The 24,510-nt window shown below is 36.6% G+C and overlaps 1 protein-coding gene and 1 long non-coding RNA gene across 2 annotated transcripts; one reads left to right on the forward strand and one right to left on the reverse strand.

Annotated features, from left to right (window-relative positions):
• Window positions 1-1,103: 1,103 nt before the first annotated feature.
• LOC6647248 (homeobox protein 2) lies at window positions 1,104-14,984 on the reverse strand. Its single transcript, XM_002070408.3, has 4 exons — window positions 14,407-14,984; window positions 11,469-11,935; window positions 7,614-7,842; window positions 1,104-1,679 (listed from the first exon to the last, which is right to left on the reverse strand). The coding sequence occupies exons 1-4, from the start codon at window positions 14,592-14,594 to the stop codon at window positions 1,478-1,480; spliced, it is 1,086 nt and encodes a 361-aa protein (XP_002070444.1). The 5' UTR covers window positions 14,595-14,984; the 3' UTR covers window positions 1,104-1,477.
• A 5,268-nt stretch (window positions 14,985-20,252) lies between these two features.
• Window positions 20,253-20,788, forward strand: LOC124459795. The gene is made up of 3 exons (XR_006953805.1): window positions 20,253-20,322; window positions 20,394-20,431; window positions 20,668-20,788. It is a non-coding gene; the product is annotated as an uncharacterized LOC124459795 (long non-coding RNA).
• Window positions 20,789-24,510: the final 3,722 nt, after the last annotated feature.

Raw genomic sequence — 24,510 nt, forward strand, 5'->3', positions numbered from 1 at the left:
TCTTTGTTTGCTACATTTCTTAATCATTAACAGCGAGATAAAAGGGCATAAAAGTCCTTTCATCTGACTATTGAATGTTGTTTCTATAAACAATTTGTCCACTGAAATAGCTCTTATACTTTTGCAAATATACAGCGCTGGCAAATATAATAGAAACGGCTTTTACTTTATCCTTAAAAATAATTTTACACAGTTTTACTGCGACTTTTCGGCAGGAAATCAGATATAGAGAAAAATTATATATCTGTTATTAAGCATCTTGTTATATTTCTTTTCAAAGTAAGATAGGAAAATACATTAAATAGAAACCTAACGATGGTTGTAACATAAGTTTTAAAATGTAGGATTGGTAGAGTATTCGAATGAAAAGTATTTTTAGTCGTATAACTAGTTCTCAAAAGGGAAAACATTGTCCAAACTGCATCACTTCGAATAAATCTGATAGTAGATAGGACAATAAGCACTTTCTTTTAATAGGAGACCTTGAAAACGAGTAAAATACGATTTATAATAGTTCAAATTTTATTAATATCTAAAAACAAATACAACATAAACAATACCAGATTACCTGAAAAAGTAAGAGTAGAAATGCTGATAAAAATATCAAAAATGAGCAGAGAAGAATTTTAATCTGTGATGATTATGCTCAAGTATCTAGTCAGATCGTGTAAAATCATTATATTCCAAATAAAGATTTAGGTTTATTTATAAGTCACACGCAACAAAAAAGTTTTTAAAAATCAACCTTCCAAAAACAGGAAACAATTGTTTAATTGAGAACACCCAAATAGAGATTAAGTAAAAAAGTATTTAAAATTCTGGAGATTGCTTTAAAAATAAATTCAATTAATTTTGATGATTGGATTCTTTGATTTCATAATTATGTTTATTTTTCATTGCTTTTCTGTACGTTTTCAATAATCATAGGTTTTACAGTTTACAGTTTTTATAATTTATAATACTAGGTAATGCCATTTGACTTAAGCCTACAGACAGATAATAATTATACAATTACAATTACAATACAATACATTTGTGTGTGTGTGTGTGTGTGTTTATAGTATATATAGTAATTTATTTTTGTTTTTATTAAGTGATTTGAGATGCATTTTGCCTTTAACTGTTGAACAACAACAACTAAATAATCTATTTTAAATGCTGCACTAAAACTCAAAACTATGTTAAATTTAAGGGCGGGGGGAAAAACTTAAAGTGCTATTAAAATTAAATACATACATATGCGTAATTGTTATTTAGATATTTTGTTTAAACTAATAACTAAGCGCTTCTAGAAGATAAAACTAAGTATTTACAGTTTTTTTTTGGGGGGGAGAGAAAAACCACTCTTTTTTTTGTTGTATGTATAAGTATATACAGTGGGAATTCTTGTCAAGCCATCCCTGGACTAAGTATGTATGTACAAAGCAAAATGTATCACAAATAAACCTTTCTACTAAATGTGTGTTTAGTATGCGGATTAGCAGCCAGCTGCATGAGATGCCTCGGCCCATGGTTGCAGACCATGTAGAGCCGCCAATGGAGCCCCATTCACACCTGGCTGGGAGCTCAAAGGGGCAGCCGGTGGGGCGAATCCCTTGCTGATGGCCTCCGCTTGCAGGGAGAGCATAAGACGATTGGCTGCCTGACGTTCGGCCTCCCGTTCTTCAGCGGTCTGTCGTCTGTAAATCACAAAAAAGAGAGAGAAAGACATAGTCAGTTAGTTAGTGGACAAGTATTTAGTAAGTACATGAATAATAGGTATATCTTATCATGAAAATGTCATCGCTTAATGCATATATTCATTATTGAAAAACGATTTGAGTTGAAACTCATTTTGGTCACAGACAATTGACTTATTTATTATTATAGCTTATTGAACCAATGGACCTACATGGGGCTGAGGATTCGGGGGGCTGAGGGGGGGCTGTAAAAGCTCATCAAGTCTCATTATGTGGGTGGCTTGTTAAGACCATTTAAAACTAATCAAATCAAATATTCTGATTGCCAAGTATACATACACGTGCCCAATCGCTTTGTTTGGATCTCAATTTGGGGATTTTTGTTGGAAAATTAATTTCCGAATCCGAGAATGCTGCCAGTTCAGTAAAATTACATTTTAAATGTTGTGCTTAAAAAGGGATTTCCGAAAGTCAAGAGAGAGAGAGAGATAGCGAGTATGCGGCAATTTGCCTTGTTAAATTATTCAATTGAAAATTGCAATGTGCAATATACATATATACCCCCATTGCCTTTGTCCTTCCCCCCGCCTCCATCTTCTCATTGTCATTTGTCTGTCTTTCTCGAGTTTGCGCAGCATTTTGCTCTAATTATGGCCAATACTCCCGCAATATGGAGACTTTAACCACAACCCTCTTCTTTCTAGATGGGGGTTGTTCCTACCCTGCTGCTATCCATATATGCAGCGCCATCTTGAATATTTCATGAGCTAATGAACTTCTTATGTTGCCCAAGTTTTACCATTTGTAATTACCACAAACTATTTGAATGTATTATGTTAGGAATGAGTGTGTGTGCGTGTGTGTAGGGTTATACATATGTCATAATTGTTGTTTAATATGGCTTTCATTATGGTTTTCATCAGCAATGTCATCATTCACACTATAATTGCATAACTTAAATGCGAGCACATTAAATATGCATTAAGTATTTTGGGTCTAGGCAAAATGAAAGTCCTTGATTTATTAATGGCCTACAAGTGCTTTTGCTAATGCCATTTCTCAAAAACAATAGATAACTTCTTGTTTGTTATGTGTCAGTTTATTAAGAGGGCTTTCTATTTTTAAAATGCTTTTCGGGTCAAAAATTTTATAAAAAAAATTATTTTATAACCGAATCATTAAAAATCCGGAAATTTTGCAAATCATTGTGAGAATGTTTTGTTTAAATACTCATTACTCATTTCTCTTTCTGTATAATGACACATTTTCGATCTTAATAGTGATTTATACAGATAATCATCCTATTCAACAATCGCTGCTCGTTAGCTAAATATAGAAATAAACCTATATTTTAATGGTTTTGTTTAATAATTCTTTACTGAGCTGATTATTTTCAGTAGAAGTTATTTATGAAAGACAAAACTTTTACTAGGTGGCCCATTTATAGCAAGTTTAACATATTTACTTAAATATTTATTGAAGTTTGTTAAAAATTTGATCTATAATACAGAAATGGTTAAGAATCAATTTTGGAAAAATTATAGATAACCGTTAAGGTCTATCATAAGCTATATATTAGAACTAGAATTGTTATTAACCCACTCAGTTTTACAATTGTGAATACTCTTGTTGATTATATAGCTTTTATTATTTGACTCAAAAACAGAATACCATTATTTAATGAAATTATAATTCTAAAAGGTGCTATGGTGTTTTAAAACTAGTCGTTTTTGATAAAAAATAATACTCAAAAAGTAAATTTTAGCTAAGGTACGAATTTCTCCCGAAAGATTCGTAACATTCATTTGTTTATCTTTCTTATATCTTAGTTACATAATTATAATAGATTTTATAAGAGGTTGGGAATATTACATTATATTTAACACAAACTGAAAATTTTTGTCCATTCACTGAGTCAAAGTTTTGTTTCAGGTTTAAAAAAAAAATTACAAGTAGGTAAATATCAAGTGGTATTTGGGTAAAATGATATTTATTCGAGGGGAACAACTCAATTTCAGTTTCAATGTGCAGCGGCACATTTCGCTTTTACTTTTTCACAACCTTTTTGTTTTGTGAAGTTGTTTATTTGTTTGTTTGGGAGTTTTATCGTCCGACAGCTACCGCATAAAAAATTCAACGAAAATTGATTAAAAACTCCAAAACAAATGCAAAGCATGGCTTTTGACTGTATTTGTGTGTGTATGTGTATGTGTGTGTATCTGTATCTGTGAGTTTAATTTGAGTTGCTCTTTTAGGTAGGAGACATCAGCCACGAGACACGATTGTAATTTATCTTTCTACTTCAGCTACAGCTACAGACTCAGAGTCACGGAATACGGAAAATGGTAACAGAAAAAAAAAATGCTTTAACAAATGTTAACTGTTTGTCTTTTGGCGCCATCGCGTTGAAATATATGTGTGTGTGTGTGTGTGTGTGAGTGTGCCTCTCAAGATAAATAATGGCCAAGCATTAGGCTAAAAAGTTTATTAAAGCTTGACGCATAAATTTACGGAAATTGTACACAGGGGGAGTTATATAGTCGTAGTCGGAGTTGGAGTCGCAGAGACCTTTTCTAAAATTTAAATGCAAGTCAATTGTCGCTCAGTTAGCAGCTGCTCACCAGTTTTGTCCTTCCCCTTCCCCTTCTCTCGCTTGCCTCTTCAAAAGGCGGTAATTAAAATCATTTCACACTGAGCACGCAAACGACGTTGGCAAATTACGACAAAAGTTTCCTTATCCCCACCCCAAAAAACCCAAATCCGGAAAGGGAAAAAAGGACTCTGGTAATTATCTTTCAAGACATAACAATTTAGTCAGACCATTAATTGGGGGCCTGGCTAACCCAAAAAAAGGCAGCCCAAAGTCCAAGTTGCAATTCCTTTGGGATTTCTTCTTGGGTTTCACCACAAACTTGAAGATTTTCTCAAGTTTTTTGGTTTTGTTCTAGACCTGTGGACACGTGCCAAGTGTCCCAAAAACCGGATTCAAAGTTAATTTTACAAATGGCCATGGCTATTGTAATTAATTTTATTTGATTTTTCTTTGTATAATACAGGGAAAAACTTTGCTCTCAGGCAAATTGATTTTTGCCCTCAAGTGCCAACAAGTGAGGCACATAAACTCTGACTAAAGTCATTTGGGGGATGGGGGGAAGGCGTCGTGGCATGTGTGGGTGAATTTTTAATTAGTCCAGCTTTCAGCAGTAAAAGTTATAACATAATATATGTGCATATGTGTTGTAGAGAGCAGGCAATTAATATTAAGTGAAACATAGTTCTGTTTTGCTTAAGATTTTTGGTTAAGGAAATAAAGTTTTGGTATGAGATCTCTTCTCTCTCTCACTTTTGATATATGGTCGTGTAATTAAAAAGGGTTTTAGCGCCAACATGATTTATGGGCTGGCAACTAATTGAATTAGGTATACATACATGGGAAAGTGGGAAAAGCAAAAAGCCAGACAACAGTTAGACAGGGCCATTTGTTTTTTCGCTTTCATTTCTTTTTGAGTGTCTCTCGCCCCACAAGCGCCAGAAAGTAAGCTTCACAATTACATGCCATTTTTCTTTGTATGTGTGTTTGTGTGTGTGAGGGGGTAGGCTTCCTTCCTTCTTTGGTGTTTTTGCTTCCTCGTTTTGCTTACCATATTGTTAAATTGACAGCCTACAAGTTCTCATCGAGTTCTTTTGTGTTGTCATTGTTAACAATTTCATTACATTTACATACAGACGAGTATAATGTGCAATTTAGCAAATCTTTTTTATTGCCTTCATTGCATAACTTATACGCCATGTTGGCTAATTATACAAATTACCTACAACTTGGCTGACTGCACAGTTGTTGTATGCATAATTGGCTTAATGCATACGAACATACATACATATATATATACGAAAAATGTTATACGTTTGCATACCATTCATACAAGATATAAGTGTAGTTATATACTATAATATTACGACTAGTCGTAATCATGCCATTGCCATTTCACTTAACCACAAACGAGCCGTGGCCAACACACACACACACACACACAAAATGAGAGAGTGTGTGTGAGAGAGGGAGATTGCCGTTAACAAAATTGCGTTTTACATCATTAATTTTTACGAGCTCAAATAGGCCCAAAATGGCTGATAAGTTGAGAGAGAACTGCGACCGACGGCGACAACAACAGCAACCAAAGACAGAAACGTTGTAGGGGACTAAAGACCGGAGCTGGAGCTGGGGCTGGGGCTGGGCCTGCTAAGCGGCAATTAACGCGTCTTAAAATATGCACACTCCCCAACGACTCGCTGTATTTTTTTTCTTTCCTTATTTTTACTCACAGTTTTTGTCCCACCATAATCATTATAATGGTAAGTAATCGCATATGAATTTTGGTGTTCTATTTTAGGTTGAAGTTGCTTTCTTTGTACATACATTTTGTGTATATAGTTAGTAATAAAATAGAAAACAATTAGCTACACGCAAGCGCGTTCAATGCATCAATGCTTCATTAAATTAGGAGACATGCGCGTGACTTGTTTATAGGTACCAGACCAGAATGAATTGCCATTTGTTCATACTGGATACCTATATGAAAATTTGTCCAAGTATCTCTGTATATGTATATATGTGTGTGTGTGTGTGAAAGTTTCCATTGAGTGCGGAAAGTTTCCATTGTAGGCGACATAAATCAAGATGCTAATTGGCCAGTCGGCAAAATCGTGTTAAATAAAAGCCTTTAAATATCCATAAATATACTTATATTGACAGTTTAACTAATTGCTTATTAAACATTACTTAAAGTGCCGTATTGTTTATATAGAGAGCTTATAAATTTTGATATTACAAATCCCCTTTTTTTCTTTAGATCGATATATAATTATTAGACATAACAAATTTGCTAAGGCTTGGGTTATTTTCTTTTCAAATCTTTTTTGTAATTTTCGAACTCACAATACACTTTTTTATTATTTTCTTCTATGTACATTATGGAGAATATTCTATAAAAATAAATCGAGCTCTTTTAAATCTCTTTCTATTCCTGATTTCAAGCTCATTCCTGCTCATGAAAAGACTGTACTAAAACGAACGAAGATAAAGATATCTGTACATCTAACTATAAGTAATCCACTTGGAATTCAACTTTATAAATAGTAATCTAGTTAAGAATACTATATACATCCTTTAGGAAATATATAGAATATACTTCTAGTCCAATTATAAAATTCCCACAGTCATCTCTACTTTATTTTATTCTTACAAATCTTCAAGATCATAAGCTCTTTAATCAAATATTTCTTTTAAATTTTACTTGCTTTCCGCCTTCAACTTTGTTGTTAGTTCATTTGGTTGGCTATCTAATTTTAAGCTACCATATTTTTAGCATAGAAAAACAAAGACATTTTTGTTTTTGGGGGTTAATAAAAACTGTTGGCTGCTGCTGCTACTACCCCCTGAGCAATCATCCCTTCGAATATTCTTTTTTGGGGCTGTAGTCCTTGTGTGCCACTGTTGTCTCATTTAATGTGCCTCATGCATATTGAATGGGCTTTTTTTTACTCCACCCAAAATGTTTATTATAGACACTGCGTGTGCCTTTGCTGGGAAGGTATCATGATATTGTTATAATATTTAAAATATTCATTTCTCATTATACATTCTCTAGAGAAGCGTATTTTAGAGTATGCTGCTGTCGGCGTAAAGGAAAATTGGATTTGCCTGGTGTTTTTTCTTTCATTTTGTAGACAAAAAATCCTTTTGTACATATTTTAGTTTAAAAAGACAAAGTGAAAAGGGAAAGGAAAGGTAAAGCAAAGGTGTCAAGCTGTCAGCACTTCTAAAGTGCCAGCGTTTTCTCAGCGTGTTTCTATTGATTTTTTCCCCACCCCTACCCCCTCCTCCGCCATTTGCTATGGTAAAGAACAAAAGTAAGAGATTGCTGATGAACTTACCTCCATTTGGTTCGTCGATTCTGGAACCACGTCTTCACCTGCGCATCGGTCATCTTGAGGCCACGAGCTAGAGCCGCTCTCTCGGCCGAGGCCAAATACTTTTGCTTATGGAAACGCTTCTCCAGCTCGGCCACCTGAATCCGAGTGAAGGATGTTCGTGGCTTTTTTCGCTTGGGCGGTGTGCGATTCTGATAGGGATGTCCAATGCGACGAGCAATGGGAAAGGCAGCTGTAATGGAAACCCAGAAGAGAATAGATAAATACATTTAATCTTAATGTAAGTAAGTAATTCCCTTATATGCACTTTCACTCTTTTTACTAATTTTATGTATGTGTGCGTGTGTGTCCTGGACCTATTCGAAGCAATTAGCAAACAATAAATTCCTTTCCCAGATAACAAGCCATTTCCGATATTTGCTTCCGGACGACAAGGCACCTGTAGTATTCTACCTGTTTTTCGGTATGACCCGCTGTGAAATCAATTTTCAATGCCGCAGCCCCTAAGAGTCACTGACTCGACCGCTAAGCGCCTAATTGCCGCTGAATGAACTATGGGACAGAGCCTAAAACCTTTATCATCATAGAGACGAGACGAAGTGTCTTGTAGACAACGCACGCGACATCAATTTCATTGAAAGCCGCCGTTGAGTCATAAAGTCGTATTCATAGGATCAGGATGAGCCGGTAAATGACCCAGTCTCTCAGTCTCATTCTCTCTGTTACAATGGATCTCTTTGTGTTTGTGTCTTAGCCTTAGCTAATGTGCGCAGGCGTTTTGGGCCAATCAACTGGTCATACAGACCCGAAGAACCGAGTGTGAGCAAAACGGTGGCTCTCTTGGCGCTGAACCTTTTAAAATTCCTGCCAGTCGCCTTATTCACTTTGTGCCCTGGCGTGCGTCTTGTTGTTGTTTATTGGGTGCGATAAGACCTGGCGCAGTATTCAACAAAAATATTAAAACGTTGTCGTCTGGGAAACCGGCTTATACAATATACACACAAATACATACAGAATATGTCCAACTTCCACTTGGTCAAAATAATTTAAGGTGGTTCTCAACTGAGATGAGGTCATGAGGTATTAATGTTTTTAATACTCTAAATTTGTTAAATATAATACTTCCGAGTATATTCAATTTATATATTTGTATATCCAATCTGAGGCCTATCTATACATATGTCTAATTTGGATTATAATCAGGCATTATCAACATTAAATAACTAAGTATTCGTTTGAAATCTCTTGATTCAGTGCACTTCTCTCTTCACTTCACTTCTGTTTGTGATTGTATTGATTTAATTTGAAAATTGCAAATCTTTGATATTTAATTTAAGTTTTCTAGTTTCTAGTTTGTTTGCAATTAAATATGCAAGATACACGACTCACAAGTCATCTCAAGTGATGGGTATATTGATTATTGATTGAAGCATTTCAATTACCTGAAGGGTTACCCACTTATTGTATATTCATGAGAATTTGAGAGCTTTCTCAAAATATGGTTGGAAATCTGCTCATCTGCCCTTAAGCCAATTTTTTAGTGTTCGCTTCACAAAATGGCTGACTATCCATAAGCTAAGCTGTCAAATGCCACCAATACGATACGTTAGGTATGTGCGGGTGTTAAGCTGACAAATCATGTTTTTTATTACGACTTTTCTCAGTAACCCCTTTTTTTTTTGGTTTTCAATGTCTGGCATAAATTTGCCATGGCTTTTGGGGTCGAATGGGGGGGTTGGGTGGGTGGAGGCAATAGGGATCATTTAAATATTTCAAGCAATATCAATTTCAATAAAAAGCCATTTATCGCACCACATAAGCAGCCACATGATTTTCATGAGAGACCCGCGAGCATCCTTTAAGGATACATGGATACCACATAAGCATAATTTTATGGCTTTTCTCGGCTTCCTTATTTATGATGTATCTTAAAGATACACTGAGAGGGCTGAGAGGAAGAGCGTGAGGGGCTGATGGGGATGATGGGGGCATGGCTTGCCTCTGTGAGACGTCTTAGCCCAAAATATGTTTACGTAAAATAATGCAAAAAGCTTTTAGTATGCATTATTGATGGCGGCCTGTGGCATTGGCTACCCACTCGTTGCCGTTGCCGTTGCCGTAGCCGTAACCATAACCGTATCCGTTCAAGTAGCTTTGACCTTTATGTAAACATGAATATAACTTGAATAGTTGGAACATTTGGCTATTATAAAATTGCATGAAAATACACAGAACGTAAAGTAATTGGCGCCTGCTGTGTGACGGCATTTCCGAAATTAACATGCAATGGTTATTAATCATATGGCGCTAGGGCGTAGGACTTAAACAGAGAGAGAGGGAGAGAGAGAGACGTAAAGGGGTTAGGGCCTGGTCAACGGTTGGACAGAGGCTCGTTTGTCTTGTTAATGAAAAAAGCCAAGGCGCCAGCTTATCAGGCCACAAGGCAAGCGACACAATAAACACACAACACACAAACTCTCGAGATGGAGGAGAAGAAGATGTTGACAAAACGAAACGGCGATCACTTCGATCACTTTCTGGCTCACACATGCACACACACATACACATAAGTGTGCCTTGAAAGTGGTGGCTAGACATGGCCTGGCCCCCCATCTGATTCCATTCATATTATGTGGCTTAACTCATCCCTCAACGGAATCGTCGCGAACCGGCTGACTAATTAAAAGCTGACCATGTCAGTTGGACTCAAATGTGAAGAGTGCCCGTTGGCATTGGTATGCAGGCGATAAATAAGCTCATTGAGTCCAGCGACCGCCCAATGAGTAATTAATTCCTTTTTGGCGAAATTAAAAAGTCATGTAAAACCAGCTCATTAAAATAACTAAGGCAGCAAAGCAAAAAAAACAAAAACCCCAACCAAATGCACAAAAGCAAAACGAATGAAATAAATGCAAACTATAGTATAAATAAGGGCCAAGAGCGGATGTTGGTCATAAAAGTCAATCAGATTGCCACTGGCTAAGCGGCTTTTATGCATGGCCAAATAAATAAAAATAAGCGACATGACCAAAAAATATGAGTTATAGTCGCCAAGAAGGGCCCCCAGATGCAATGGCCAAGATAGATAGCCAGCCAGCCCTGAGGTTAAAAGCATCGGGGATTCCATCTCACCGTAGGGGTCGTCGATGCATAATCAATGATCGATCCCCATTTTTAGTTGCCTACGTCCATGTGGTGAGTCTTAATAAAATCAACGCCGTCTCATTATTAAAGCGGCTCGCGCTGTGAATGCCGCTTGTAGGTACAAGTGAAGCTCATAATGTAAACAAATTAACAGAAAAGGGATACCCAAAGGATCGAACCAGCCAACCGCAACACCATTCCAATTGCGATTCCAATGCCAATATCATCCGCAACTTCAAGCTCCTGCCTTTACATATGCAAATGAGAACCGCCTGCTGCTTCTGGGCGGTGGCTGAGCGTTAAAATTTTTAACTCAAGCTGCGATTGCGCATTTGAAGGCAAACATGTTTTTATACTTTAGGGCTGGCTACCTCTACAGCCAGTGAGTGGGTCTCCCTCTCTCTCTCTGTCTCTCTCTTTCGCACTGTGAAATGACATGCCGATAGGCATGTTGGCTTAAAAGACTTCTCTGATCGTGCTTATTAGTGTAGTGGACTTGGACTGGGACTGGAGGCTGTTTGGGAGGGGAGGTAAGCCGAAATCTGAGTTGCAAAAGTTGCCGCACAATTGTGTGGCATGTTTGGGACTGGGAAGAAAGGGGATCGGTGGTAAACAGTAGCTGCTAGATGTGCGACTTGGGCTACCGTTGCTCGTTCATCATTAAACTGCCTAACTAATAAACATGGCCAATGGATGGGGGGTGGTTAGCCTCACCTGCCAAACGATCCTTTACCGCCTGATGGGCAAGCGCCGCATGATGCAATGGCGGCAGTGCCCAAGTTAGAGGTGTACGTTGGGGCGGCACGCGGAGTACATGACCGGCGGCTGCTGCTGCTGCTGATGGATAAAGATGCGGATATGTGTAGAGAGCTGCCGCACTTCCATATGTTGAGTTTGCAATGCTGGTGGCCAGTTTATAGGCAGCCAGATCATGATCATCTACGGGAAGTAGATCCTTGTCATCGCCCTTGTCTCCACCATTAACATTATTATTATTGTTGTTGTTGTTGTTGTTGTTATTATTGCTGGAACTGGAGCTGCTGCTGTGCAGATTGCTGCTGCTATTGTGATTGTTGTTGTTGTTGTTATTCGTCTCGAAGGGTTTCGACAGCAACCGTGATATGCTAAAGGGCAGATTCTCACTGGACGAGGAGCGCGTCTGTTCCGATTGCAGCGATTCACTAAATGAAAAGGATGAGAGAACATGAAGAACGAAAAGAATTTTTAGTCTCATTAAAATTATGTCTGCCCGATAATGGCCAATGGAACTAACTACATTTTTCATAATTAATTTATGTGGCAAGATCGTGCGACACCAAAGCAACTAACCAGGACCAGTTTATCTAAGCCCACGCATGAGATGCCCAAAATGTAGCAAGAAGTTTATTTAAGAGAAAATTGAGTAATTATGCAAATGTTGACTGATCGTTAGAGGCAATTTCTATGGTTCTATAAATCATCAACAAAATAAAAAACAAACAAAAAAACGAGTCACGCACGGCATTTAATTAAATCAATATACAAAAAACACATAACCAACCAAAAAACGAATTTGATGTTGTCTCTCTGATGGTGATTTTAAATTGCTAAACGCACACTTTCCCAAAAACAACAACTAAATGTATCAAGAAAGCCACAAAAAATGAACTTTTTTTTAAAACTTGTTATAAAATAAAAACATATACTACTAGTATATAAATTTTGGATCCGTCTTTGAGCGCAGGGCATCTGACGTCGCCTTCGTCTTCGTCGTGATCGTGATCGTCATTTTGATCTTGCTCTACATTCCATAGTAACGCGAGATTTTTATAGCATTTTTATTGCATGCTCTATTAAAATGTTAATCCAGCTCCAGCGATTGACTCTTTTTGTCCCTTGGTTTCTGTTTTGAACTTGTTTTTGTGGGTCCATTTGGGATCTTTGACTACTTCTATTATCAGAGCGCGTTTTTGGCGCCTTACTAATGTGCGTTTTATCGTTCCATGTGTCTCCCCTCCCCGGCCTCTGTCTCTTTGTCTGCGTATTGTCTGTCTCTCTGGCTCTATGTAAATTCAGGGAGTTTCTTTTATGGTTACATTTCGAATTTTAGTTTTTTTTCCCCCATTACTCTTTTTTTTTTTTGTGGGCAATTCATTAGCGTTTAAGAGGTTTGTTCACGCCAAAGAAGAAAATTCCCCCCTTTGAACCTAATATGACATCAATGAAAATGAGGCAGTTAGCATTGTTTTGCCCAAGTTTGTGGCAGCATCTTGTTAGAGACCTTTAGTTGGGCTGAGAATACCTTTTCTTTTCTTTCTTCTTCTTTTCTAACCATTGTCTGAATGTGGCCATCAAAATATTTGAATTTCCATAAGCTGAAGAATTGGTGTGAATCGTTATTCGAAGGCTAAGACTATTATGAAACCAATAAAAATATTCTAAATTATGGATATATAATGGGAGATTGTATTCTTTGTGCCAACTCATAAAATCAGTTGAAATGTTGACAATGGATTGTGCATTTTTGAGAGTTCTGGGGCAAAAAGATAATTACTAAAATTAAATATGCGTTGAGTTAAATTCTCTGGGTCTTAAATGTGAACAAACTGCCAATTTTATAGTGGAAAAAGTATTAAAAGTTTTTGTCCTAAGACCAATAACTTTAAAAGAACGATGAAAATTACAAAGCAAAATTTTAATAATAGAAATTAATATTTTAGATATGAATATTTGAAACCAATTGCATATAAATTATTGAGATGCCAACTAAATTATTAAGATAGCCTTACATATATAATTATGAATTTCAATACATTCATAAATGAAGGTTTTCGAAGATTTGGGATTCTCTAAATATTAAAGTCTGGAGAGCAGAAAAATTAGTTTAATATTTATAATAAGGACTTTTGATTTGTTATCTGTATTCAATAAGCTTGTCTAAAACAAATGCTTATAAAATATTAAAATGTCATTTATTCTGTCTGCAAAAATAGAACTGATTAAAGTTAAATAATTTATCTAGTAAGTTTAACTATCAGTCTTTAGAATATTATAACGTTACAGAATATCATAAATCATCAATCATATGATTTTTAGAATTTATATGAATCTTTCGTTAAATCGAATAAATATATAATAATATGTAGAATAGCCAAATTTAAGAACAACTACCTAAAGATAATGTATCTTTAGAGATTGTCAAACTGTCGACAAGAAGTAGAATTATAGCTTTCTAAATGCAATATTAAAAATTTGGTAGGATTTGAGATACGTTTAAAATTTAAGTAACAAAGATCGAATGAATATATTATATATGTATTTTGTATAACTTCTACCTAAAGACTAATGTTTCCGTATAATGAATGAATGAACGATACAAGTAGCCTATTTTTTGATTAATTTAGGCAAATGAACAGCGAGAAAATCCCGATTTTGGATCTAGTTTTTGATAGACTGAGTTTGATAGTTTACAAATATATTGTAAACAGATTATAATAATAATAATTAAAATATTTATATAATAAAGTATATTTCAATCCCTTCGAATTCATGATAGGTAATAGATAGGTAATCCATTTTTAAATTTTTATTATGGAATTCTTTCTTACTGCCTTTAGTTCATTCCTCAGTAGTAGTCAACATATTAAATCAATTAAATTTTTTATTGGCTCACCTTAGGGGCGTTTCCGATTCATCATAACAACTGGCACCATCATCCATATCCACATCGGAACCACTGCCACAAGACATACGTGAATCGGAATCGACATCGACGTGAATCTCCTGCTCCTCAATATCATCGCCGTGTTCGTGTTCGAGCTCATGCTCCTGTTCATGCTCATCCTCCTCGTGGCTGGACATTGTGGCAAGTACAACAAGTGGCGCCAATTTGAATATGATTAAAAATTGTTTTGATTAATTGTCAAATAATTATCCTTTGGAATCTTTTGGTGTCACACAATACAAGGACAAGTCACACCATAAATACACACACACACATGCACAGAGACACAAACACAGAGACACTAAAGCCTTAAATGGGGGCAATCGATTAAGTTTTGATTGAATGAAATTTTCTCTTTTGTGAACTGAAGTGAAATAACCGCCGCGTTACGACAAATTCTACGGAGCGTTGCCGTTGTCTTTTGATTGCGAATTGCGACTGCGAGCTGGGAGCGGGCGCGTGTTGGCGGGCGAAAACGCTTTTCACAAATGCAATTCAAATTGTGCCGACGGTCAATGGAGAGGTGATGTCTGTCTCTGCCTCGGTTAAATCTGCTGCTGCCGCTGCTTCTGCTGCTGCTGCTGCTGCTGAAGCTTGTTAGCCAAGTAAACAAAACAAAGACAGGAGTCGGAAACGAGTCAAACCTGTTCCATGATGACGGCAGCGTCGCAGTTGACGTCTCCGTCTCAGTCGCAGCCGCAGTCACTGCGCTTCCTTCCTATTTGGTTAACGAGCCTGTTTGCCACCTTGTTTGAACCTAACCTACCATAATACTACCACCAGCAATATCAGCAACCCTCGCCCCTGCCCGCACTTGTGCCCATGCCCTGCTCAGGTCTCTGGTCTCTGGTCTCTCTGGTGGTTGCTTATGTACTTGGTCCGCCCCGTATCTTCCATCTCGCTTCGCACATGCGCCTGTCTGGCTCACACAGTGAAAACTGGTTTCAGATCTGTCTGGCCATGGGCAGCACTGGTCCGTGGGCGGTTCTCTGCCCCAATGCCATTGGCTGCTGCCCGCCATGCAGCTGGTTTGCGGTGTGCGCCAGGAGGGGGACTTGGGGCTCGGCTGGTCTTGGGGTATGGGTTAACTTCCCAGTTGGGGAACTGCGCTTGGCATTTGCGACGACATTTTAAATGGAAAACGTTTTGCTTTTGGGGTTTTTTATTAGACGAGCATGAAGAGAGAATGTATTTTTATTTTGATTGTTTCTATTTTCGGGTAAGCCAAGCGTGTCCGCCATCTCCATTTCCATCTCGCTCCCGCTGCCACGTCATCGCGCTTGAGTGAGAGCGAGCTGGCCAGTGCGAGTAGCTGGCATCGGCTCAGCTCAGCTCAGCTTAGCTCGGACCCGGGCCCCGCTTAGCTGGAGTACTGGAGAAGTGCAAATGTGGCAGATTAATAGCACAATTGGAAATAGCGTTCTGTCAGTTTGAGTTCACAAAAAGCAGAGCGGACAAAAGGCGGGGCGGGGCGGGGCGGTGGATTGGTTGAGGGTGGTTGGCTTCTGCTCTATTTCCTTGTGACTGCTTCTCTTGAGATCTTTATTAGCGCAAAGTGTTCTTTTAGCTATCGCTTGGCCTTTGGCAGCCTGCGATTGCGATAAGAGATAGACCCCAACTCTACTCCAACTCCAAATTCAAAGCGAAACTTGCAAGCCAAACCACACAAAATCCAATCCGTTTATCGACTATGCAAATGGATATTGGTTTGTTGTTGTCCACTAAATTTTCTTTGTGAATGTTGAGAATTTTCCAAGTTCACCTGTGAGGTTAATTGACAGTTTTCATTGGCAAACTTAAGCAGCCGGGCGGTGGGGGATAGGGGGATAGGAGGATGGTTCTGGGCACGAGCCAGGAATGTCTGTTTCCCATTCAATGTAAAAGTAAGATTAGCATAGATGAGCATGTGGCAGCGCATTTAACCACAATAACCAGTTGCTAAAGAGAAATTAGAATGTTAATGTAATGCAATGCAAATGTATAATTACTTTAATAAAAACATCCAAGTGAATCACTGTGTATATAAAGTATACCATGGATGAATAAAGAAAGTATTATCCCAGAGGGTCCGATCAAAAAATTAAGATATTCGGCCTAGTAATTTCCCTAATTTTCAATGGTAGAATTTTATCACTATAGGGATTTATTGACATGACTACATCAAAGAGCTATAAGTTTTAGATGTGAAGAAACTCAAAAAGTCAAAAATTTATTAGAAATTTTGACTTTTTAGTAGTGTTCATGTAGTATATGAACAATAATATCGAAACTAGCAAATTAAGAGCCCCTCATTTAGTAATTCTTTTTGCAAATTATGTCTCCAAGAGCTTTTTGAAATTTCAACTAATGAATTGACATTTTTTGGAAAATTCTATTTTGTTTTAGCTCTTTTACACAATCTTGTATTAATGATTGTATCTTGATTGTACAACTATCTATCGGAGCACATTTAATAAGAACTCAAACGCTTATTTATTCAATCATTTGTATGGGTAATATTTATTAAATTTATGAAAACCAAAGCGAACCAAAATATAATTACAGTTCAATTCAAGCAATTTTAACTGAATTTTTGTAATCAAAGTTTAAATAAATTTTTTTTTATATTAAATATATTAAGTGGTTTTGATTATGTCATTTTTTTTTGTTTTCTTATAAAATTGCACTTTTTGTTTGTATCTAAGTAACTAAAACTTTAACCCTCTAAGACTACTCTCTTAAATAAATATTTACAATATTTTTTCTAAAGTTATTTGTGGCTCCTTATCTCAAATTTGAGTCCAATGAAATGTAGGAGTTTTTGTTTACCTAAGAGATGTGATGGATTTGTAAATGGTAATCAGTAATAAATAAACATACCTTTTTTATCGACTTGTCAAAATTTTTGTTGATGGAATCATTAGTGCAACTTGCAAATATAACATGACTTTATTCGAATTAAAAACAAATTTTAAAGAGGTATCTTCCATAATTTGAATACTTCTAGTATTACATTGTGTTTAGATACATAAACATAAGTTGTATCTTTTATAACTGTTTGACTTTACCTAATCGTAAGTTTGGCTAACAAATAGGCTTTTAAGATAGAAAAATATGGCAATAAATGCCCCTGAATTTATGATCGTATATAAAAATTCAATTTTGCACTTAACTTGCCAGGTTTTTCTGTGTCAGGCAGATGGAAAAATCATGACCAAAAATGAAATCGGCAAACAGGCAATTACTGCATATACAATTGAGCGTACACACACAAACACACACCACACACGGATACATTCACGTAGACACACAGATACATTTACACGCACGTTTTGAAAAGGACGACGCTTAACCATCGACATGGATATCGCCATCGTCGTTGGTAGGCCTTGTAGTCAGCTAATTGGATTTCATTTGAACAGCAACAACAAAGAGCAAGATACAGATACAAAAAAACAGCAATATCCATGGCAATTGTAATGCAATTTTAATGCAAAACGAGAGGCGGGCAACATTTTTATTGCATTTTTACTTTTATTTCACTTAATAGCCGGAACAGCAACAATAACTGCAACAACAAACAGCAGCAACAACAACAACAACAATCTGAAATTGGTGCTTGGTATGAATACAAAATGATGCCAAAGACCACCACAATGCATGGAATTAGTGTGGCATAAAGGCGGTGGGGCAAAGGAGGAGCAGAAGGTGGAAATTAGTATGCAGCAAGCAGCACATTGCAACTCGAATGGCAGCAACAAGAAAGCTCAACTTAAGTGTTTCTATATAACTGAATGTATGTGTGTGTGTGTGTGTGTGTCTGAGAGATGGTTGATGGAGAATGGTGCATGATGCCCCATGTTGTTGGGGCTTTGCCTTAGTCTTCATTTCCACTGCCAGGACTTGCCACTTGACTTTATTGGCAACTTCATGGAATATTCAAGAGCCAAAGTTTTGCCCAAGTGCCACCGAATAATATCTGGTGCCATTGCTTGTTTGCTTGCTACTTCTCCAACATCTGCTTCAGCTTCATCTTACTGTTGGACTTGCAACATTGCCACAGTTTCAGGTGGCAGCTTCATTTCATATGCATTTTTATTTGGCCTCATATACAAATGGCGGCGCATGACGCGAATAGAATTGGATATAGGAAAGAGGACAGAGCAAATGTCACTGGAATTGCCAATACTGATTATGGCCATCTCCTTTTGCCCATATCTCTCCCTCCGCCTCTCTCCTTGTCTGTCCCCGTCTCTGTCTGTAGCTTTCCGTTTCACTCTAAATGTCGCAGCGAGCATTTTATGTGCGGTCAGGGTTTGACTATTATTGGTGACAGTTTTACCTTTATGTGATTCCAAATCCCCTTTCTCTCCCTCTCTCCAATGCGCACATAATCTGGGAAAACCACACAGTCGGAGTGTGTGTGTGTGTGTGTGTGTGTGTCTACTCTCATTCAAGTGATTTCCCCCAATACCAAGAGAAAAGACTTTTTTCTAACTCCCCTAAACCATTCGATTCACTCCCCCTAAACTAGACCAAGGCCGTCGTGATTGTTTTTCCAAATTCTTTTCGTCTGTCCACACTTGACTTCGATTAAGAAGCCAGGCGGTTGCTATCCCTAAAATTGACTTTGGATGGCTCGATGCGTGTTTTTGTTAGTCAATTGACCACACAATTTACTAAGCGATAAATTAACTCATCAATAATTGAAGAGACCTGAAATTCTGAGTGTATGTCTGTTTGTGGAAATGTGTGGAGGACCTTTTCGAGGAGTTGCAGAAGAAAACACTGATTTGTTTATCTAGTGTAATCTTGACATTCACGAGATTACTTCAGAAATCTGTATTGATTTCAAATATTTAATTTTCAACTTGTTTTTCAAGTTTCAAGCTTATGTCTAAATAATGAAAAATTTTGTGTTGAAACAAAAGTCTAGTTTGTTATTTGATTTGCACTCTAAAAATATCATAAGATTAGAAGAGAAATTACTCTCAACTTCGCACTAGAACTACGTATTAGTTCTAAGATATGACTAAAAGTTAATATTTCTTATTCATAAGTTTAAAACACATTTTAATTATCCTGATTTTCAAACTTATCATTAAAAGAAGAGATGTTTAACAAACTGCTTACTGTAATTCCACTAACAACAAAGTAATACATATTAATTTAGATCACTAATTAAATTCTAAATTGAATTAGAATTTAAGAAACAATTGTTAATTACTGAACGAATTAATTTTATAAGAAAAATAATTTAAATTAACTCTATTTTATTCAGAAGGAGAAAGATTCAATTATTTGATTAAAATTTATTCCAAGAAATACTTTTCAATTGATCTCAATTTGACGATTTAATAGCGCCTTCTCACTCTGTTAAACTACTGCTCTCCCTTATTTTCCCACGCCTTTCTACGTATTCCCACTTCTGTTCCTATCTTCCGATCAGAAAGCGCAAAAAAACGCTATCTTTCTCTCTATCGCTTCCTCTTCCTACACCCCGCTCTATCGATGCAATTCCCACACATATTTTACCTCTCCCACTTCTTTCACATCTCACTCGCGCGTTTAGCAAGCGCGCGAAACTGCACTCTCTCTCTCTTCTCACCGCTCACCCGCTCTATCGCTGCAACTCCCACAAACAGATCATAGTTCTGCATTAGAAAGAGAAAGAGAGTGAATTTCGCATATTTTACCGCTCAGCAAATAAGTGTGATAGAGAGTGAGAGGTGCTTAACGAGAGAACAGTTTTTGCTGCTGCTGAACCTATAAAAGAAGCGTCACCTGTGGGGACGGGCATCAGTTGTGGAGGCGGAGGTGCCCTGTTCGGTTCTAGGCATCCCTTGATGATGTGGCGCAGTATCTATATGTGAAAATTTATTCTGGGTAAGTGAAAATTGATTTATATTTTACTTGTATTATAATATTTTAATTACAATGGATTTATTTACTTCTAGATTTGCTGTTGATTAACTATATATGTGCATATGTGGAGGTATATTATCCAATTTATTTTAAAGTATGCCAACATATTATAATATTCAAAATATTCTTAAAAATACGACTGATCCATTCAGTGAAGACCTTATCAAATTTGTAAATTAAATACTTAAAACAATTTTTTTAATTAAAGAAGAATTCCGTTATTCAAATATACATATAGAATTGAAATTTTACTCTATTTAAAGCGAATAGAAATAATATACACAATTTCATATATTTTTTTTCCAGTTCGATTGTTTATCATCTCATATTTGGGGGATGTTTGAATCCCTCTTCGACCATTTCGATTGAACTGATTGCAATGTTCCAATAAATTGCCAAATGTACATTAATATTATTTCCAATTAAATTGCACTTGCAATAAAATTGCCATAATATTGTTTTATTTCCCCTAAAATGTTATGAAAAGATGCTAAATCAGCCTACGATTTATGGCAATTTGGTTTTATGGTAAATTTATAGGTGTAGCATATTTTAGACTCCTGGGAATCTTGGTTCATTTGTTGCTAGTTTCAGGGGAACTAAATATAATTTCTATTTGCCAATTTCTATTTTCGTTAATGGAAAATGTAATGAGAATTGAATTCAGAAAGATTTTGAATTCAAGTCGATGGGAAAAATGCTCTTAATTAATTTCGTATTCACTTCCCTGTCAGGCTGTCAAGAAGCTAATGATATTTATTTAACCACACATACACACAGACTCTCACACACACACACACACACACACACACATGGAATATATTTACATACACTTGTGTTCATGTATATTGCATGTATATGGGCATTTTGAATAAGTAATCAACCGATTTTCCAGGCATTGTTTGCCAGGACCTTTGCTTTCCGTTTGGAGGACACCCTCTCAGAATCCGACTGAAACTCTGTTTAGTCCTTGGCCAATTTGGTGGGCGCCATTTTAGCCATTTTATAAATTAAATATGCCCTCGCGCAATTTCACTCAGGGCCAGGGATTTGTGCCGCTAACGCAAATTTTGGCACAGTTTGTGTGAAAGGGGGCGGATAAAGGGCAGAGACAAAGAGAGAGGGTTCTGGCACTACATAGTTGTTGTTGTTGTTGGTTGTGTGGCATTGTCTGAATGGGCGACACGCCGTTAAGCAGTTCATTTGTAGGCAATTTTCGTATGATTACAAAACACTCCATGGTAGTGTGTGCGATTAGCTGGTGAATTTATGGATCCTATATTTATTTTTTTGCAAAAACTCTCTGCCACAATGAACCAAGGGAAAGTCTGTGTGGGTTGTATTTGTGTGTGTGTGGGCGGGGGAAATCCATGATTTTTATTGTTTCAAGTGGTGGCTTTTTTGCGGAATGGAAGCTGGAATTGGGGGGGGGGGGCTTAAAATTATTATGATATGTGGGTCATAAATTCGTTCGCCAACTGTCTCCATATTTTATATAGTTTTATTTTAATATTCCCCTCTCTTTCTCTGTTTATCTCGCTTGTTATTTTGGCACAATTTAACTAATTTTGTTTAACAACTCTTTCATCATAGATATAAACAAATTCAATTTTTTATTGCCTTTTTACCACATTAAAATAATTAAATAAGAAACGCTCGTAAAAAAAGTAAATAAACCTCAAACTTTTCTACGCCTTCACAAAAGGGAGTAAACAAAAGGCTTTTTAAGACCAAAAAACACACACACACACAAACATACATATTAACAATACCCATTAGACATTTGAAGAGAAAAATTATAACATTTAAGTGGCATTAAAATGCCGATCGTAAAAATCAGTTTGAAATTCCATGAGATGCCATAAACTCGAACCCGTTTTGCATCATACAATTTGCATACACAAATTGGCTAAATACATTTTAATCGTTTTGATCGGCTTACAAATATTAATACAAACACCTTAGCCCATCTCAGCTCATCTCAGAGAGAGAGAGAGATAGATATATATGATTCCCCACTTATCTCAACTACCCAAGTTAATTGCTTAATTTGTAGAGACCTTTCGGTGCATTAGAGCATTGGTTAGAGAATTTTTACGAGTTTCTTTACGTTTACCTACCAGTTTTTAGGGCACCTAGCCCGTGCCTACCTACCTATGAGTCATTCAGACTCAATTCCCTCAATCAGTTACTAAGGGTAAGGCATATACATACATACATTTTGGAAGGCAATTTGCTTATAAAGTTTTTGTGAAATGCGTGTCTCCCCTGGCGGTGGCTTCAATAATTTTATAGCCCACATTGCCGTTGCCGTTGCTGTTGGCCGTTGTTGTTGGCCGTTGGCAATGTTGCTGCAATCAATTAGCATTGTGACCTGTTTCGATGCCTCTTGGCATCTCCTCTTCTTCGCTCCCCTCCTCTTCCTGGACATAGTCTTATCACTTTGACGCGCTTGTTAATGAACGAGTTGAGGATGAAACTCAAAGACAGTGGGATTCTCTTTGGGATTCTCTCATATTTTTTGATGCATCGATTGGTGAGTGACTCGTTTTGCTCTTGCTGTTAATATTATTATTGTTATGGCGCCGTTTCTTAAAAGCTTTTTTGTATTGTGTTTAAAATGCATTTTAAATGTTAATTAAAATGTGTTTATTTCTTTGGGCATGTCATTAGCAACATCAACAACGAGTTTCTTGTCCCCACATATTAAATATTTAATTCCGAAACACATCAAAATGATATAGAAAACAAAAAATTGAACAAATGACTTGGCATTAAAAATGGAAAGGCAATTCCAATTGATATCATTTTTCATTACCATATTTGAGACTCAGAGTGTATAATAATAAATGAATATTTTTATCCTTGCCTGGACGTCTTTTCCCAAAACAATTAAAAATGGCAAAAAGAAAGACGAATGAACGGCAACGTGACGAGGTCATGGGGGATGTGTCTAGATTCTAGAGCCCTTGCTTTTCTTTTTTTTCTCCATTCTCAGTCTCGTTCTCGTTCATCATGTGCAATGCATTTTAGTGAAAATTAAAAAATGAAACCCGGAAAACTTGGCCGGGCAGCGGCGGGGAGGAGGAGTTGTTGGTTGGGGAGCGACTGTGAATCACAGTTCATTAATTTCAAATGGACCTATGCTTTTGCCTCGGCTATGTCAGGACTCAAGTCCAGGAGGCTTAGTCAAAGGTGTTGGAAAATGCAGCAAGAGTAAACTATGTAGTTGACTGACAGTTGAAACTCGTTTTTTTTCCGTTGGACTTGTTGACGATGTGAGTCGGATTGAGTCCCAGAGCTCAGCCAGGTGGGAGTCTCCATGGCATTTGCTTGAATATTTCAAAATGGCTGCTGGAAAAGAAAGATGATCAAGATGATGATGAAAATTCACTTTGACTCTTGTCTTGGCTGATTGTTTTATTTTACATTTTTGCTTTAAAGGCTTTTGTTTTGGCAAAAGCCACTTACCTCTGTTGTAATACATTTTGTTCATCTGAGTAAACATTTAAAAAAGTTTATTTTTTTGTACTTTCACTAATATTTTCTTAAAATCTTAACTCAAAGATTTTTAAATATTTACTATTAAACGTTTTTATTGAATTTTCTGCCCTTCAATATATAGAATTACTATTCCTACTTTTAGTATTGTCATATGATTTACCGAAATGTAGGAACTTTATCAAAAATTAGATCAAAACAGAAAATTGGACTCTTAGCTAACTCTTCCTATATAATAACCAAAGTTTTATATAGAATACATATAATATACATATATAGAATTATAAAATTAGCTCTAGAATACATTCTTAAAAATCTTTAAAATCTTATAAGATGACTTAGCCAAAAGTTTTCCATTTCTGAGAAGCTCTTTAGTAGCTTTCCATTTCTGATACAGACATAGTATGACTTTAACTTCTAGGTTAGAGTATCAAGTGGCTCTAAATGCTTTTAAAAATTATTTTTGAACACGCAAAGACTCCATTTTGAAGTCGAACTCTTAATTTCCATTAACAATTCAAAAAATGTAAATCAATTTTACAAGAGAACTATTTAAGCTAAGCCAATGGACTTCCCTCACTCATAACATTTATGACTGCAAGTTTTGTTGGTTTCTTGAGTCTGTCTAGACCATAAAGTACCATTAAG

Source organism: Drosophila willistoni, chromosome 3R, assembly GCF_018902025.1.
Source record: "Drosophila willistoni isolate 14030-0811.24 chromosome 3R, UCI_dwil_1.1, whole genome shotgun sequence".
In the NCBI taxonomy this organism is placed as follows: domain Eukaryota; kingdom Metazoa; phylum Arthropoda; class Insecta; order Diptera; family Drosophilidae; genus Drosophila; species Drosophila willistoni.

What these genes read in the sequence shown, in the direction of transcription:
- LOC6647248 (XM_002070408.3), bottom strand. Translation starts at nt 14,594, where the DNA reads ATGTCCAGCCACGAGGAGGATGAGCATGAACAGGAGCATGAGCTCGAA. An exon ending in GAATCGGAAACGCCCCTAAG is followed by an intron (nt 11,936 to 14,406) that starts GTGAGCCAATAA and finishes CTTTTCATTTAG; the next exon opens with TGAATCGCTGCAATCGGAAC. An exon ending in GGTAAAGGATCGTTTGGCAG is followed by an intron (nt 7,843 to 11,468) that starts GTGAGGCTAACC and finishes TTTCCATTACAG; the next exon opens with CTGCCTTTCCCATTGCTCGT.